The sequence below is a fragment of the Kwoniella bestiolae genome, chromosome 2 (assembly GCF_000512585.2).
Source record: "Kwoniella bestiolae CBS 10118 chromosome 2, complete sequence".
NCBI lineage: Eukaryota > Fungi > Basidiomycota > Tremellomycetes > Tremellales > Cryptococcaceae > Kwoniella > Kwoniella bestiolae.
Window position 1 is genome coordinate 919,840 of NC_089242.1, and position 17,868 is coordinate 937,707.

At 46.6% G+C, this 17,868-nt stretch overlaps 8 protein-coding genes across 8 annotated transcripts; 5 read left to right on the forward strand and 3 right to left on the reverse strand.

Moving 5' to 3' along the window:
- Positions 1-176: 176 nt before the first annotated feature.
- On the reverse strand, positions 177-4,663 carry I302_103481 (uncharacterized protein; the record flags this gene model as incomplete). The annotated part of the gene is made up of 16 exons (XM_019188849.2): positions 177-316; positions 473-734; positions 808-950; positions 1,013-1,219; positions 1,332-1,521; positions 1,596-1,684; positions 1,817-2,492; positions 2,545-2,648; positions 2,706-2,813; positions 2,873-3,033; positions 3,086-3,207; positions 3,263-3,516; positions 3,579-4,022; positions 4,088-4,246; positions 4,308-4,380; positions 4,436-4,663. The coding sequence occupies 16 exons, from the start codon at positions 4,661-4,663 to the stop codon at positions 177-179; spliced, it is 3,360 nt and encodes a 1,119-aa protein (XP_019048411.2).
- A 443-nt stretch (positions 4,664-5,106) lies between these two features.
- On the forward strand, positions 5,107-7,111 carry I302_103482 (uncharacterized protein; the record flags this gene model as incomplete). Its single annotated transcript, XM_019188850.2, has 7 exons — positions 5,107-5,335; positions 5,391-5,431; positions 5,495-5,573; positions 5,635-5,780; positions 5,846-5,909; positions 5,962-6,496; positions 7,063-7,111. 7 exons carry the CDS (start codon positions 5,107-5,109, stop codon positions 7,109-7,111), a joined length of 1,143 nt encoding a protein of 380 aa, XP_019048412.2.
- Positions 7,112-7,397: 286 nt separating this feature from the next.
- I302_103483 (uncharacterized protein) lies at positions 7,398-8,141 on the reverse strand (the record flags this gene model as incomplete). The annotated part of the gene is made up of 6 exons (XM_019188851.1): positions 7,398-7,490; positions 7,561-7,595; positions 7,646-7,782; positions 7,836-7,920; positions 7,992-8,047; positions 8,119-8,141. The coding sequence occupies 6 exons, from the start codon at positions 8,139-8,141 to the stop codon at positions 7,398-7,400; spliced, it is 429 nt and encodes a 142-aa protein (XP_019048413.1).
- Positions 8,142-9,249: 1,108 nt separating this feature from the next.
- I302_103484 (uncharacterized protein) lies at positions 9,250-9,935 on the forward strand (the record flags this gene model as incomplete). Its single annotated transcript, XM_019188852.1, has 3 exons — positions 9,250-9,311; positions 9,375-9,575; positions 9,656-9,935. The coding sequence occupies 3 exons, from the start codon at positions 9,250-9,252 to the stop codon at positions 9,933-9,935; spliced, it is 543 nt and encodes a 180-aa protein (XP_019048414.1).
- A 1,643-nt stretch (positions 9,936-11,578) lies between these two features.
- On the forward strand, positions 11,579-11,998 carry I302_103485 (uncharacterized protein; the record flags this gene model as incomplete). The annotated part of the gene is made up of 2 exons (XM_019188853.1): positions 11,579-11,685; positions 11,755-11,998. 2 exons carry the CDS (start codon positions 11,579-11,581, stop codon positions 11,996-11,998), a joined length of 351 nt encoding a protein of 116 aa, XP_019048415.1.
- Positions 11,999-12,861: 863 nt separating this feature from the next.
- Positions 12,862-15,354, forward strand: I302_103486 (uncharacterized protein; the record flags this gene model as incomplete). The annotated part of the gene is made up of 9 exons (XM_019188854.1): positions 12,862-12,911; positions 12,968-13,026; positions 13,095-13,179; positions 13,237-13,377; positions 13,599-13,675; positions 14,658-14,742; positions 14,835-14,987; positions 15,080-15,148; positions 15,276-15,354. The coding sequence occupies 9 exons, from the start codon at positions 12,862-12,864 to the stop codon at positions 15,352-15,354; spliced, it is 798 nt and encodes a 265-aa protein (XP_019048416.1).
- A 633-nt stretch (positions 15,355-15,987) lies between these two features.
- On the forward strand, positions 15,988-16,327 carry I302_103487 (uncharacterized protein; the record flags this gene model as incomplete). The annotated part of the gene is made up of 2 exons (XM_019188855.1): positions 15,988-16,073; positions 16,150-16,327. The coding sequence occupies 2 exons, from the start codon at positions 15,988-15,990 to the stop codon at positions 16,325-16,327; spliced, it is 264 nt and encodes an 87-aa protein (XP_019048417.1).
- Positions 16,328-16,579: 252 nt separating this feature from the next.
- Positions 16,580-17,518, reverse strand: I302_103488 (uncharacterized protein; the record flags this gene model as incomplete). The annotated part of the gene is made up of 1 exon (XM_019188856.1): positions 16,580-17,518. One exon carries the CDS (start codon positions 17,516-17,518, stop codon positions 16,580-16,582), a length of 939 nt encoding a protein of 312 aa, XP_019048418.1.
- Between the last annotated feature and the right edge of the window lie 350 nt (positions 17,519-17,868).

Sequence of the window (17,868 nt, forward strand, 5' to 3'; positions counted from 1 at the left end):
CGTTAGTTCTCCCATAAGACCACTCAGGGTACCAACGCTAAAAGCTAAAAACGACGTTGACAGCATTCAGCATGCAACATACAGCATACAGCATAGTACCATGCACATCATCAAGTGTCTGTACCACCTCATTGAGCCAAAAAAAAACTATGCATATCCAATATGACCCCACCAATCTATATACCCGCAACTTTAGCATAAGCAGCAGGGTTGAACCGTCTATGAACAGCTTTGATAACGTATAAGGGGAACGACGAGACGGCAACTATGATAGCCACTTTAGTCACGAATTGTTTCGAAAGGACGAACGAGGGGTCTACAATTAGTTGTATCAGAACGTAAGCGCAAGTTCTTTTATCGTGTTGCGAGTGGTAATAGGATAGTATCATCTTTGATTTCTTTTCATAATTCACGATGATGTTTTGGCGAAAGATTATGTTCGATTTGATTGAATGAGACGAGAGGAACTCACCAAAGTAAGCAGGCAGCACAGCCATACTTCCAAAATACACTCCCGCCGTACCCAGCTCGCTCAGGATCATATAACTATGCCAAGTAGTCACCTCCAGCGCGACCATGATCAACTCATTAATCACCAGCGCAGAGAACGATATCGCCACGATATGCAGAAATTCAGATTCGAATAACAGCAAAGACAAGAGCATGATGATTCCTCCTTGATAGACTGAGATCAATAACCACGTAAAAAAAGTTTTGTACGATAGGGATCGGCCCTATAGTGTGAGAAGTACGAGTCAGCTGAAGTTGCAATGGACTGACATGCTGTGTAGGAGGATGCGTACGCACCTTTGTAAGTTCCTTGTATAGCTCTGGATATAGTAATGCCAGATCTTCATTCACGTCTTTATCCAATACTAACGAGAATACAGGTGCCATAGTGTACAAAGTGGCGTATCCGACCTGAAGCCATCCCTGATACAATGCGATGGCTACAGCTTTCGATCAGCTTCACCATCATTGCGCAGGGACAGGATAGAGGGAGGAGACTCACGAGCAAAGAAGAAAATACTACTGAATACAGCCTGTATAACAGCAATGATCAAACCTCGATGAATGACGAATTGACTCAGTTTTGCAGATCTCTTGTACGAGTTTCTACCATGCCATAATAGCAATTTGGTGAGGTATGAGAACTGGTTGATGGAGAAATCGGCAGATAAAGAAGCCTGTTTCCCTTCTTTACCTACAATGCCGACACCTGTTTGATCCAATACAATGCGATCAGCTGTGCGGTTCGTAATACACGATTTATGCAGCTGATACAGAGGTAGGATGCAACATGAACCACCCAGGCGAAATGAAACACTCACCAACATCAGCAGCCTGGATCATACTAACGTCATTTCCACCATCTCCGATACAACAGACAGTCTTCTTGGTAAACTCTCTTATCAGTCTTGCGACGTCTGCTTTCTGCGTGGGTGAGCATCGACAAGCTACAACTGTCGGAAGCTGAGTTGCTAAGTGGATAAACTCGGGTCGGAAGCGGTCTAAGCAGAGCTGCGGGAAGACCAACCAAAATTCAGGTCAAGGTCTTTAGTCTGTGAATACAATGAAATCCCAATCACACTCACCTGTAATGATTCGCCATCAATGACCAAACATGCATCCAGTTTCGCACTGAGAAAGTCCAACATATCTCTGACTTGATCCGATGATTTCACTAAATAGGAGTGTGAGTCAACGAATGGAAATAGCGATGCTATTCTGCTTCGTTTCCAATGGATAGCACCAATAAGGACACAAGGCCATTTGACAGACAGGAAAGGAGGGAAATGGCTCAAAGACAACTCACACTTAGCGACCTGATGGATATACTGCCCTCTCCCCACCAACTTACTAGACACCGCGATATTAGTGGCCGTCTCAATCTTATCTCCAGTCAACATCCAAATCTTCAATCCCGCGTTCCTCAAAAGTTCCAACGTAGACTTCACATCCTCCTGGAGTTTATCCTCTACACCAGTGAGAGCTAACAGTTCCAGCTCGTTCTCCAGCAAATCACTAACAACCTGATTAATCTGAATTTGCCGTTCTTCACCAGCAACCAACTGAGCGGATTTATAACGCTTATCAAATTCCGCGAAAGATCCTTCACTCAATCTCTTCCTCCCCAGAACCAGCGTTCTCAATCCCTCTCTAGCCATGTTGCCGCATTCCTCTTCTAACCAATCATTCTTCTGCACCAATCTCGCCATGATCGTATCTGCTCCTTTCTGGACGAACGTGATATTCCCTGTTGAGCGCTCACGGACGATGATGCCCATGCGTTTCGATTCGGACGTGAATGGGAATATGTATAGGACGTCGTAAGTGTACTCTGATCCTGCGTTCGAACGGAGGACCATGGAGGTACGATCTCGGTGGATCAATCGGACTCCGACGGACTCCACCCACTGAACAATGGCTACTTCATCGGGGGAGGAGGCTTGGTATGTGATCGAGCCGTCGTCGTTGGTAACGGGTGTCACCTAAAGACAAATCAGCATTTATCGGCTATCATTGGGAATGGTATAGACATACATTATGGCAGGTAGCCAAAGCCATGACAGCATCTCGAACTCGTGAAGACATGTCCCGTCGACTTCGTCCAGGAGCAGTAGTCATGGAGCTTTTCCTACGTTCCACTATGACAAAAGGTTAGTAAAATACATCACCTAGTACAAGGTATAACATGGACTCACTTGCACCATCCTGCTCGTTCAGCGCTTGAGCTACGAGATGTGCGACCTCATCCATCGAGTCCCAGCCGAAGACCAGCGTACCCATATGCAGCTTCTTCAACTCCATTTCTATTGACAGTCGAATTTGTGAGCTGGCTTGAATGAAAAGTCAATTGAGAAAAGCTTACCATTCCTAGTCAAAGTACCAGTCTTATCACTAAGCAGATACTCCACCCTTCCCAGCTCCTCAGGTAGTGTAGATGTTCGGACGATAGTTTCAGGGATCTCAGGATCGGTATGTATCTGATGCGCATATACTGTTTTACCCATATCCAAGTTTACTCGCAGACTGAAAATCATGTTAGCTAGTCTTGCTCCCGTTCACGAGAGATCCAGCTCACCTTATGGGGATGATCGACGAAAACAATATCAAAAACCTAAAAACGTATATGTACCATTGACCTCTAAATCCGTTCAATGCTACTAGGAAGACGGAAAGGGCGAAGGTGACGGTGCATAGGATCTAACACAATCATCCGTATTAGCGATATTGCACAGGAACAGAAAGCGATACTCACCTTTGCCATCTTATTCACCTCCTTCTCCAGAGTACCCATCTTCGTCTCCGGCTCACTGGTGTTCAACACTGCCCTCGTCTCTTTGCCTGTGTATACCACTAGACCGACAGCTGACCCCGCAGCTAGAACCGTATTTGCCCATAGGACGTTCTCAACCGAAAGAGGTATTGACTGTTCTTCCTGTGGACCGGGGTTGAGTGAACGGAGGGTGAGAATACCGTAGAAGGTATGTATATCTTTGATTGGAGGGTCGGCTGTAGGTACGGGAGATGATCAGCTCCATCATTCCGGGGTATGAAACATGAAGATGGCTCACCATACAAACTCCCCTCCGCAGAACCAACAGTCTTTTCTCCCATTTTCTGAGTTTCCCCAACAGCTAACTTCAACTTCCAATCTGTCTCACCGTCCAGCTGATCGGTCCTGATAAAGCATGTACCTTCCTCCTCACTTGTAGTAAGCAATACCATATCAGCGGGTATCCGCTGGTTCTTCTCGAGTAACACCATATCGCCAACTCTGATAGATGAAGCGGGTGTGGATCGAGTTTGAGGGCGGGGTAAAGACGGTGATATGGGTTCTTCTCCTACTAGATGACTGGGCTGTGGGATTGGCGAAGGTGGTTGAGGGAGTAAAACAAGGTATCGCGTCGAGTTGGCCTCTCGATCACGGAGGTACCGCTGATAGTCGTCGTATGCCTCTTTACCCATAGTTACAGCTAGGACGAATGCGAGGGGTGCGACGTAGGTGACAATGTAGCCTGAAGATATGTGTCAGCGACGAAATGTTATCATGAAGGAGGGAATGAGAGGAGGACCGATTTACCTATCTTCAAAGCAGGTACGAACTGCGACAGAGCGACTACCAAGAAGTAAAAGTTGAAGAAGAATTTGAACTGCTCGTAGAATACCAGAGGCAAGAAGGTTATTATACTGTATTTCTGATTTCGAACGACGTTTGGCGGGAATGGTGATTTCGAAGAAGCTATGTCTCACATACCCGATAGTCAGCTACGATACACATTGAGGTATTGGACATAGCTCACAATTCTGAAGCGGTATCGTCCTCGAGCCATTCTTGCTCTTCGCTGAGGGTGGTATATCGCTCGACCGAGATATCTAAGACATCATGAGCTGATAGCTCTCATGAAAGGTCGAAGACTTCAAAGCTCACTTCATTCTGCTCCTCTATCTCTTCCATTCCGCTATACCCCAACAGTGCTTCCTCTTCATCCGCATCGCTCACCCTCTTCTTCTTACCCTTTCCATGTGTCACACCCAGCCGACTCCGATTGGGGGCATCATGAGTACCGTTCGACTGAGCAGTCATTGATGGGCCGGATATTGAGGAGCGTTGAGAGAGGGTCTGAAGAGGGTACGAGGAAGTTGAGGGACGAGACATTCCTAGTATTGTTTTTAACGGGGAAGCATATCGGTTTGAAAGGAGACACCGATGTTGGAAGGGACTGAACTGGACAGCTACAACCGTTCTTGCTACAAGATATTGAGATGAAGAAGGGTATATACGATATGAGTTCTCTTGTTCTCTTCTAGCTATAAGGGTGATGATGTCAAGGTTGAAGATATCAACATGACCTCTCGCTCTCACCAGAGTTATCATGAAACGTCAACATCACTACGGACATGCTCTCAATCTCCGTATGATGCTAAGTAATCCGGCAATTTTGATAGTCGACGTATCCGGCAGTGAAGAGCGAAAAAACCTGAAACATATACAAACATAACATTCGATTCAACAAATCCCATCTCACCAATTATACATTATACCATCTTTGTACAATATACCCGTTATACCACCCACATCCTCCTCAAGATACCTAGGAGATGATGATCTCTCCACTGTCCCAACCTGGTCCCTCATCACCCCTGTATACACCAGCAGCTTCGATCAAGGGAAAAGGCAAGGAACGAGCCTCCTCCAACTACCTCGCCTCTTCTCCACTCGAAGAACCCGGTTGGCCACCTGCGAGGGAAAGCGAGCGATGGACAACATCGGAACTTTGGAAGAGGAGTAGAGCGAGGGCAAAGTCAGATAAGACTTCTTGGGATTATGGTGCGTTTGTCATTGGTCGCGTGAGGGGATACTGACGTAATACCTTAATTGACAGTGTTGACAAGTGGAGTCGCTGGCGGTATCGCTGGGTGTGTGGTAAGTCATCATACAAGCTGCTCGTGAGACTAGACCATGCTGATGCCGTGCTCGGACATGTAGGCCAAGACTGCTATAGCGCCATTGGATAGAGTGAAGATACTGTTTCAAACGAGCAATGCGGACTTTCGTAAATATGCGGGTGAGCATCGAGTACCCATTGTAAAACGTATGAGGAGCTGGCTTAACGAGAGCTTGTTTAGGCACCCCTCTTGGTCTGATACATGCTACCGGTACGATATACAAGACATCAGGTATACGAGGTCTATTCCAAGGTCATTCTGCTACGTTGATGAGGATATTTCCCTATGCTGGGATAAAGTATATGCTGTATGATTGGATGGAAAGGGTGAGCTTTCTTCTTCAGCTTCATAGCTTCTTTGTGAGACTAATGAGTGTACACTCTCCACGTAGATCTTAATACCAACCCCCGATCACAGATCTCCATGGCGTTTCTTCGTAGCAGGAGCGACCTCAGGTAAGTCTCAATCCTTGTTAAAGCTGTCATATCTGACCAACACTTTGCACAGGCGTAACCTCAGTCCTCTTCACCTATCCATTGGAACTCGTGCGAGTCCGTCTAGCCTACCAAACGAAAGTATCCGAACGAACCTCACTCCTCGAAGCTGTCAAATCAATATATCACGAGAACAACACCATAATCTCCCAATCACGTAAATCCAGTATATCCCCTTTTATCCGCTCAATTCCACTATACCCCTTCTACCGCGGATTCTCAATAACCATCCTAGGGATGATCCCCTACGCCGGAGTCTCGTTCCTCACATACGGCACATTGAAGAAACATGCTCCAGAGTATATACCCTACCTCAGGGATAGACCTACGATGAGGGATCTATCTTGCGGTGCAGTGGCAGGGGCGGTTAGTCAGACGGCGAGTTATCCGTTTGAAGTTATACGGAGGAGGATGCAGGTTGGTGGCACGCTAGGTAATGGGGGGATCAACCCTAAGGAGGCGATACAGAGTATATATGCTGCGAAGGGATGGAGAGGGTTCTTTGTCGGATTGAGTATTGGATACATCAAGGTTATTCCTATGACTAGGTGAGTTTTTTTGATTATATCTGAGCGGAAGTAGAGGGACGAGACGGAGACCAAATGAGGAAGCCCGGGAGGAGAGAGCGAGGAGAAAGAAGGACAGAGGGATAAAGCAGGAGAGATCTGGGTGAATCAGGTCGAGAATTAGGGAGAGAGGAGATGGGAGAAGGATGAAGGGAGGAGGGAGAAGGTAGGAAATCATGAAACGAATGCCGGGACGGAAGAGATGAGGCGGAGGAATGAGGAAAAGGGATGTGTGGTGGAGGGGTGAGAGAATGGAATGGAACGTGATAAGATAGGGGAGGAGAGACGGGGAGAAAAGGAGGGGGGAGGGGGGTTGAAGTGACGACTGGGCTGGGAGGTCAGGAGGAGAGAAGAATCGGGGAAGAGAGGGAGAAGGAGTAGGGAAGCGAGCTGGACTGGGCAGGAGAACGAGGCAAGGAGAGGTGGAGGCGGAACCGAGATTCAGCGGGGAGATGGGAGGATGACGCAGCGGGATGGGAGTAGCAGGGGACGAAGGGGACGAAGGAAGACGAGAGGAGTGCAAAGCTGACTCGAAATGATTTTGACAGTATTGCTTTCGCGACTTGGCAGTTGTTGAAGCGCTCTTGGGAACTATAGATTCATCCGCATCGAAGCATAGGGCAAGATATATATATTCGACCTGTCATCAATAGCGCATTACCAGCATGAAACGCATCGACTCGTATGGAATTGACAGCCGCGTCATCGATAGCATGTTTTCGATCTGCGCAGTAAGTGGATCGATGGAGAACAGGCTCGATCAAACTTCATGCATCTCTCATGATCATCGACAAGATAGATATCATTCTTCCGTATATCCAACCTCACCTCACTTTCTCAACATTCCAACACATATGGACTAATGTCTTCCGACAGAACCATGTTATACTTGACCATTATTTCTAACGATCTCGAAAGGCTCAGTGAGATGGGAAGCGACAACGGCTTGAGCAAATTCGGGACCATCACTGGTAGGCTGAAAGAATATGCATCAATCAGCGCTATCACTTGTAACATCGGAATACTGATCAAATTGTTCTACTCACATACGATCCATGTCCAACACCTCCAGATGAAGCTTCTAAATCCCAGCAAAAAGGTTTGTAATGAACCCGTTAATCCCGACGACACCATACCATTTTCCGTCTCGGTTCTCAGGGGTCACGGCGCACAGAGGAAGGGTGACTCTGTTCTTGAAGATCGAGTGGAGTTGATTGGAATGAGCCCTGATGGACATGTTAACGGTAAGTCTAGAATAGGTGTCGGGACTAAACAAGATCGTCAGTGAATATAGTGCAGGACAAATGCAGATTCAACTCACCTTGCAGAAAACTCGGAAGAGTTGGCATCGATTAACACTCGCATAGGGTGAGAGAACAAGAAAGTGGCAATGCTGGTTGAGAGGGCTATATCAAAACGCAAAGCAAGGGTAGAACCAACATAACATGTGCGCAAGGAATGGAAGGGTACCACTCACTGTGCCCGATTTGCCAAGTCACTGCTGGTTCGGACTCAAGGCACACCTTGTAGTTGCTAAAGAGAATAGCATCAGCAAGCTGACTACTGATCCGTTAAACAGATGATGATCAAGTCCAACTACTCACATATAATCAACGGAGTAAGACATCGTTGCTTGTTTGATGGGAATCTTGTATGGTGGGTGACTTTTTATTTGATGTTTGATCGTTGAGAGGGGGATCACTGCCAATCCTGATCCTGTTACTCCTGTTTATGTGGTCAAAAAATCGATTGCTAATCAAGCAGGATTGACAAAAAAGAAGTTTAGAATTCAAACGCAAGAGACCCGTGCATACACAACAACAAGGACAACAACACATGACTACTATAGCCGAGTCTCACATCCTATATCATCGCCCAAATAAATCAAAGGCACCCTCGAATTCAACTCACTTCTCATCGATCAATCCCACGACAATGTATCCCAATCCCCACTTTCCTACCTGAGACTGACCATATGGTGACACAGAAAGGGCGCACGTCATCCCACCTTTAAGTGACCTCGTCAATCTCGCATGGATCGCTGATTCACCAGCTTGAAAAGGTAAAGGTATATCACACACAATCAAAAGATGACGGTGACAAGAATATACACCACTCATAGTTTGGCATCAGAGAGGTCCGAGCAACAAACACACACTCACCATCGAGATCTGTTTGTCTTATCGGTCAAGTTTTCTCCATATTTTCGTTGTCACCCGATGGATTCAAATCAACGCTCGGACCTGCTACTAAGACACTTGTTAACTTTTCGATACAGCCCCGATCCAGATCAATCAAAATAGAAGACACCCTATTTTGCTACACACATCGAACCATGGTTGATCGAGGAGTGGAGCTGTAGAGTATGTGCCGGTCTTTTACCTTCGGGTGGACAATTGTAAGCAAGAGAGCCTAGCATCAAGACAAGTCATTGATACTTCGTAAGTCCCTGATGCTCTGTCGAAAATTCAAAGGAGTATAGATCTAACCAGGGTCAAGTACAGCAGCTCTCTATGCTGCCCATGCGAGTATCTCTGATGACGTTGAGATAATATATCATAGCACATTTACCATGTGGGAGAAGACAACGAAAGAAGTATGAAAGGTATAAAAGGGGTTTGACGTATGAAATATTCTCTCACTTTCTCTTTGTCATTTCTTCTCCAACTCTTGATTGACAAGTACAAAGCTCATCCATATTTTTGAATACTTAAAGATCATAAACTTATCACATCATGCCCAACGATCTCGGCCACAACTATCATCCCACCGCACTTGAGTACCCGATGGACTGGGTGTGAGTCCCTTCAATCCGTGGTAGATGTCGGTATCGTTAATCGCTGATCAAGCTTTCATGAAGTAACTACAAAATCAGAATCGAGAACAGTCCAACCTCTATATGGCAATTCGGACGAGGTAATTCTCTCTCCCGTGCTTGGTCTAGCGAAGTTGCTGATGAACCTCCCACATCAGCCTTAGCGACTACCACTTACCGATACATCTTCAGATCTCCGATGAAGATCGTCATCTCTGCACACACTACTGAAGGACCTGTCACGGAGTGAGTAGCACTTTGATTGTACCTTGAGCCTTCTGCCCGAATCAGAACGGGATCGTTGGCTGACACTCCTTGAACATCAGCCCAGAAGTTTATACCAACCTTCTCCTTAACATAACCATTGTCAACGATACCCCCGCATATTCGCCCTTGTTCTCGGTAATCACTCTCCCTTTGTTCGGAGTTGTAAAGGAGGAGAGACAAGGCCAGTACGTTGGTACCGCCGAAGTAAATGGGTTTATGACAAACTTACCCAATGGCACTTACCACCTGGTCATTGAGGTGCTTGATCGAGACATCATGCAAGTACTCATTCAGATAACATCCACAGGAGCCAATACCCACAGAGGACCACACAGCTAATTTCCTATGTGAACCTTTCCAGCGACGGGCCCAATATTGCGGATGCCATCGTCTGTACCCATGCGTCTGACCCCTTCCATATAGTTCGAGTTAGACCTGGTCAATGAGCTGAGTTAACGAACATAGGTAACTCAGGGAGGAGGACCATCAGTTAGGTGGAGGTTCTGGTAAGAATTTGGTACACCTTATACTGTTGATAAATGGATGAATGAAATATCGCGCAGAGCAAGTCCTGACTTTCCAAGAACCCTTTCATTGCTTCCGCCTCAGGTGGTAGGAAAGCAGATATGTACCCATTGCACGTGCAGATTTCGGACAGTATGGTATCTGCGATAAAAGAGCTTTCAGACCATATCAGTCTGTTGTGTGAACAGAGAGGCATACGAGAGTGTTCACATGACATCCACGATTGTGAAAGACAAGGTCCGACTGACCAGACGAGATCACACGTACCCTCACCGGATCATGTCCGACTGTTATCATGGCAACCCTAGAGCAGTCCATGCCGAGGATACTGGTCACACCCCCCAAAGAGCCTGCCCTGTGTGCCACATTCACCCATCCTTTCTGGATGTGGCACAGTCCATGCATCATTTGAGACTACATGCGGTGCATTCACCGTCATCGTCTCCAGTCCTATACCCATTGTCCATTTTCTTCAGACCATCAAGCCCATTTCATACATCGTTACATGCCAAGTACTTCCCGCTCCACAAAGATCTCTGACCCCCGGTCTCATCCGAAAAATGATGGAAAGAAGTCCAAACAAACCCTCCTTTGGCTGATTAATACGTAGTCACGCTATTCGCTTGTCACAGTCCTTTGAGCTAAGGACTGTCCACACACATACATCAAAACCCAAAATTTTGCGCCCCAGTTGTTCGAAACACAGCACAAATCACAAATCACAAAAGGCAGAGGACAAAGGACAAGAGACAAAAGACATCGTGACAGCATTCAGATCTGAATTTTGGGGTTGTCACATTTGGTCATGGGGTCATACGATACCTCAGATCCAGATCTCGGCTAGACTATCAACTCTATATGATCAGGTGTTGGACCCATTTTATACCATGCATATGTTGAGATGTCTTTCGTTGACGTTGTGCCCATGGTAGTCGCTGTGGCAAAGCGTCAAAGGAGGACAGAGCCCAGAAGTGAACAAGTAGAGTACAGCGTGACGTTGTTGGCTTCTTTTTCACTATAGCTGAAAGGAGATCAAGGTGACAAACGCATTTCGTGTACTTAGCGAGTCTCGTCTAGGCTTCTACTACATCACCTCACAAATGCTTTTCAAGCGATCCTTTCAATGAATGACCGCGACACCGCAAGGCGGACATCTCCATTCATCCTCTCTGGCCCAAGAAGGCCCCTCTCTCAGAAGCTTGCATGATCTTGAGCCCTGTCAGGCTGCGGAGGACTTTCCACTCGGGGCCAGCTTGCTCCGAAGGCTTCTCATTGGGTGTCACATTGTCTCTCCACTCAATCCATTCTCGGAGCAAATATAGGTAGAGACTATTGCTTCAATACTTTTCAAGTTTTATATCGACCGGAGCCCAGTTCAAGTTACTTGTTCAAGATCTTCCAAGCGTATCTCAACTAGGGCCAACTGCGACCAGTATTGACATTCGCAGCTCGTGACCATGACCAACATAGACGAAACACTTCCGAGCCGTACGCACGACGAGACTGACGATACCGAACATACACCCACAGGCGGTGGTGATACGGACTCTACTACAGCGCAGGGGTTAGTTCCATCATCGCCTGCTCGTACTTGTTTAGATGTAGCGAAGCTGATAATCCCATTGATCACAAGGGACAGGGCTACTGCTGAAACTGCCGTTCGATTTGGATCTACAGGCAACACTGCCTTTATTATCGTACGCGGGGAGAATGCGGTCGAGGAAGTTAGAAACGAGTTGGAGCGGGAGCCTGGGGAGTCAGCCCGGAGGATGGCTGATCGGCTAGAGCGGAAGTATGTCGAGCTTAAGGGAAAGCTCTACGAATGGTCTAAAGACAGGCCCGAAAAGTCTGCTCAGACTGACACTTCGGACAAGTGAAAGTTCATTGGCTCGATCGACTTGATCGGATGTGATTGGCCGGCCTCGCTTGGGGTGTCGGGCATTGTATACAGTATATCCAATGAATTGGAGATTAGAACCCCATGATGAGGGGTTGATCGGATGTATGGTGTGCATAATATTGATTGACTAACATGTTTGACGATAGACCTCACTAATTACTGCTGTAAGCCGGAAGTGCGTCAACGGGGCTTTCCAACAAAGATCACTGCATGTATGTAGCTCTGTCGGACCTCGACCTATCGTGATTTGTATCGAGTTCTCATGCTGCCTGGATGGTTCGGGGGCAGGGCAACTCTTCCCTAAGCCACCCTGCCTACCGAAAAATCCAATATCCTGAGTCTGATTGTTCAGGGCTTAGAGATAGGCAGAATACTTGTCGATGCATTTTTGACAATGCCTCCGAATGTGAGTTGCAAGTGCTTATATATTTCTATCGTATGTACAATGAAATCCTCGTTCTTCCCTGGTTTTCACGTATCAGTGATTGGTGTACATACACACATATCGTGTTTACGTCGTGGGGCAGAGGTGCTTCAGCCGACATACGTGATTCTGTTTTACCGTCCTTTGGCCGCCCACAGCAATCAATGGGCCCCTTTACCTCTTAGGCCGTGTCTGTGTTGAATTGACGGTAACCAAGACAGCCAGATCTGGGGCTACGTGTACATGCTTCTTTCGCGGGTGCCACGAAAACTACAATGAAAATACTCCTCATTTTGGACTCTGTACTTGAACGGATGCCCCACGAAATGACTCTTCCTATGCTGTCCTTTCCGTTTTCAAGTTCTTCGACTTACCACGGCCACTCCTATCAGCTTCATCGAGTCAGTGTTTCAATCATGAGAATCTGGGACTATATTCCTTTCTTCGCTTCTCGAGCGGATTTCGAGTGAGTGTCTATAACTGAATATCGACAAAAAGCTCAATGTTTAATGGGTCATCTAGGAAAACACACAAGTTGATTCTCAAGAGTCAACCGTACAGCATGGGCATCAACGGAAAGAGTACGTACAATTCTTGTCATGATCCGATCTGTCCACAAGTAGTTGCTTGCTTACACTGAAACCTACAGTTGGAAACAGAGGACAATCCTTGGTGATCTTTCGGGAACCTCTCATCGTTCATCTCGATCTGAACATCCCAATGTATCTCCCGAAGTAAGTTGGTTTTGTCTTTAGCTTCAGTTTGTCGAATTGATGTTGTTGGTATACCAGGGCGGAAGACTACCTGGAAACCAAATTTTATGTTCGGCTCGTCCCCACCGATGGAAGGGCGACGAACGACGCAACAGCACCCCTTTTCACCCTCACCCCAATCTTGGAAGCCGGCCGATGGGCTGGAGAAGCAAGAGTAGAGTGAGTGCATGGTTTCTGTTGAAAAGTCGTGGGGCTTCCTTCCCATGCCATGTTGGATGTTGACGTATCTCTCAACGCCCAGTGCCCTGATCACGGACATGCCACTTGGCGAATAAAAGATCAAAATTGACTTGTTCAACACGGACCTCTCGGTGTGAGTCATTCGCGGGCAACCATGACATAAAGCGGAGCAATACTGATTTTTCAATTCAATTTTCAAGTACCGAGGAGGATGTCACTCCGATGATCCTCCCCACCATCTGGACAGGGGATATCGAATTGCATGGCTGGAACGGGGGTTGGTAAAGTGCATACCGTAGATGTATGACTGGTGTGTATGAACTATGCATTATGCGTACTGTATGGCCGTACACATCACAAACATGAGAGTAGAAAGCGGACCGCCACTTGTGTTGGAAGAGCCGTGTAGACTGAATGTACAGTATGCTCAGACCTACATGGTAGGTACAAGAATGAAGCTGTGTGCGCCCTTTCACTCCACTGGTCCTGGGACAGAACAGTAAGATACGACTGATTGTTTTGATGGGGTTTGTGTTCTGAATATATTTGCGCCCTTATTTCCGTTCGAAGAGCCCAGACCAATCAACGAGTGGATCAGTCAAGGACCTCGTTTTCTACTTTCTACTTGGGTGTCCTTTGATTTGATGCGCAACGATCATCTTTATAAAAGAATCACTCTTTTTCATTCATACATTCATTCATCGGGTGGTCGCTTCTCGTGTGTGTCACACACTAGCTCAAAGGACCCCCTAAACCCGAGAGCGAGAAGCATCATCAATCGACTCTGATACTGATGATCATAATCTGTGTGATGTGGACACTGAATCATTTTTGGGTCATGTATATATAAACGACAGAGTGTCTCAGTACTCTCTCAGCGCCCTCTGCAAAGCGGTTGTCTTCAATCATACTTTACGCCTATTCATACCATCCAGGTAACTCATCACACTGCAGGAAATACAGTACCCCGTTGATATCTCAATTTGCCTTACAATGGAAAGATACGTAAACAACTTCGATTACGATTATATATATGTCCCACGTCCACTCGGTTACGCGTGAGTCCACAAGACATACGGAGCTTGATACAGTCGTTTTGTCACTTATACTTGTATGGTAAATTACAAAGTGATTATCGTATTCATTTCGACCAAGTACCCAAAACTATCAAAATTCTCTCGTCCAGTGAGTTTATCCGATCACACAGACCAAAATATCATCTTGCAGGTAAAGCTGACGCCACTACTCTCGTCATGTAGCCACGGATCATAACCCCTTGGTAGCAGTGCTAGAACCAGCACTGGAAGTCTCAGTGGACTTGTCCCCCTTTAGCCATGAGGCGTGGTCAGTCCAACTCCTTCCCGGAATATCAACTCGACGCTCGACACTTGAGGAACGATGTTTCGCCTACGATGTTGATACGTATCTATGTTTAGCCCAGAACATTACCACAATCTGATCATGTCTACCACAATCATCGCTCTACCACTGTCACTGAATGCGGGGTACACGCAGGACGTCATGGTTCCTTTCATTCATCTCAACTCGGTGATGAGGGATGGGAGGTGTATTGGACAAGTCAAAGTGAGGTGAGTTGACCATATAACATAAAGTGGTGCTTCTTCTCCCGACCTCCTTCTACGGCTATGACATTGACTTCTCTTCCACATCGGCTGAAAAGCGCTTTAGGAACGGATCTAGCACCAGGGCAATATAGGTTGAAATTGAGATTGATTGATTTGGAAGTGCTGTGAGTGGTTGATCCGTTAACATTGATAATCCCATATTTGCTCTCCTCATTTCGACTCATGATGTCTTTTCTTCCTTGATACATAGCATGAACTTTTGAGCTGACTTGCCTCCTCCTCTCTTGTCAGGAAAGAGAACGGTCTCGAGACCGCCACACTTGCTACGAAAGTATCAGATCAGTTGAAAATCATAGTCGAAGAGTGGTAGAGTAGTGGTAAAGACTACAAGATCAGCTGCTGAGATATATATGTATAGTCTAATGGACATTAGCGATGCTGTGCGATTAACTCCAGAAGTAAATAGCCTCTATGGGCATGGCTGTGATCGCACCGTATTTGTCGAAGGGAGTCGAAGTTGGACATACAGATGTTGAGGAGGGCATTGGCCGAATGTGCATATTCTACACATAGTATGCGATACATTGTCAGTCTTGGACAATAATTATCTGGGTTGTAGTCCTATTCGAACTGGGTCACCGGTTGTCACCTCTGTCGTCCCAGAGCGATGAACGTTCAGGATGGTCGATCCTTTCCACTGACGCACCGCTTTTGTAAGGTCAGTCGGCAGTATTTGAAGTAGGCATACGATTTTTTCAAGCATGAATGGATGGATTACCGTCGGTTAGTAAAATCTTTCATACCGGTCTTCTCGAGAATTATCCTCCGACGATGAGCCCGTTGTCTTTCCGTTGTTCCAACCTTCCGCGGCCCAATACTTTTCAGACACCCCCCTTTCGATCCCAGAATCTTCACCAGGATATATTGACCTCAACCTGCCCTCATCTTATGGCGTAATCCCTTATCATCCATAATCAGAGTACGATATCCTAGTTCCACCACCATGACAAACGTAGAGAGCAACTCATCCACTTCACACGCTATTAGCCTCGACGAGGTTACATCCATTATCGATCCACAGAGGGCTGCGTAAGTCCCACCGCTACCGCTTAGGAAAGCTTCTATTATCAGTAAATGTTGGCTTAGACTGATGGAATCCTGATAGGTCTGCCGCAAGACGAAGATCGTCAGCTTCGACGGTAGTTGGGGACGCTGAGACCCCTGAAGGCCAACGAACCCAGAGCGATGCGTCCCGCATTTTGGATCGTTATAATCAGCTCGATGAGAGGCTCGAGAATTTCCAGATGGAAAGATGCGATCCTAATCGTACCCCGAGAGGTTGAGCTGAGCGTGGGAATACACACGTCTATCCTGCTGTTCTATATCACTAGACGCAATCGTATTTTAAGAAGCCATTGGTACGTTGGTATGATGATGCATGGTATATGAATCCTACTGAGTGCATAAGGTCAGTCTCATTCACGAGTGACAGCAAAAGATAGCAAGGCAACTCACTATCCCATCGTATATGCGGGTTGAAATTTTTCGGTATGAATCTTTCGGCGTTGCTAGGTATTCCTCATTCCTCAGATCACCTAGTCGCCGTTGATCCCTATCCCATCATGACACCGTATAGCTTCCAACAATCCCTCAGGATTAGGTCTCTCAGCCACCGCATCCACCCTTATCCCCTTTTCCTCGAAATACTTCCTAGTTGTATCTCCAATCACGAAGATCTTCCACCCTTCCCAAAACACCTCCAGTCCAGCTAGTCCTAGCCGGGTACCATCCACATATCCATCTTGATTATGGAGTGCGTTTCCTTTGGCTAGGAGAGGCAGGACCACCTCCGCACCAGACGGAGAGAAGAAGCACAACCATCCTTTCTCCCCTCCACTACATTCATACTTCCTCCTAAACTCAACTAAATTATCTGCTATATCCCTCCGTGGGCTGGTCTTGTACACCTCCACTTCTCTTATATCTCGTCCATTCCCTCTTATCCCATCTTGTAGCAGGTCTGTGGACTTGTCGCCCCTTATGAACAGATACGGCCTATACGTCCCTTCTGAACGAGGTGGTCGATCGATAATGGTCGGTAAGAGATGAATTGCTGACTTTGGTGGAGTTCCTCCCTCATATTGTGACAATCTCGGTATATACCCGGGTGCAATGCCAGAATCCAGCAGATGATCCGAAGAAGCAGTTCCAACAGTGAACAAAGGTATCTTATCCCAATCCCCTTCATCTGATCCTGACGCTTTCTCCTTCCCCTTACTCGAAGTATATTGTCGAACAGCCCTAACCCATCCCTCAGCCCCTCGTCGAGAAGTTATAATCACACCTTCCCACTTCTCCGACCCGGATTCTAGTATTGGCGTGAGGAGAGAGGTATCGTACGTCTCTTCTAGGACTGGTATGAATCTAGTGTCATATGAGGTGGAAGCGAGGGTTTGGGTATATGGGTCGGAGGGAGAGGGGGTCTTGAATAGGATGATGGGTGTTCGAGTGCGAGTGTTCTGGGTGGATGTCATATTTTGGGCATTGGATTGGTTCTACCGGATCGCTCTTTTGATTCGGTGCGGGTATATGGGGTGAGTCAGATCTGTTAAGTATGGGTATGATGGGTATGATGATGAGATGAATGAACGAATATACATTGTATGGTCTGTCCAATCCGAAAGATGGTTTTTGATTTCATCGCAATTCAAGTTGACTGGCCTCCACTTTTCATGTCCACCTATACCTACTGGCTATGGTTCATTCCCCTTTCAACAGAGATAACTATGCATGCATGCACCTAGGTCGACATCCCGAGCTACATGACATAACATGCATGGACCTCTGAGCCTACTCAGTACCTGTTATAACAATAAAACCCATA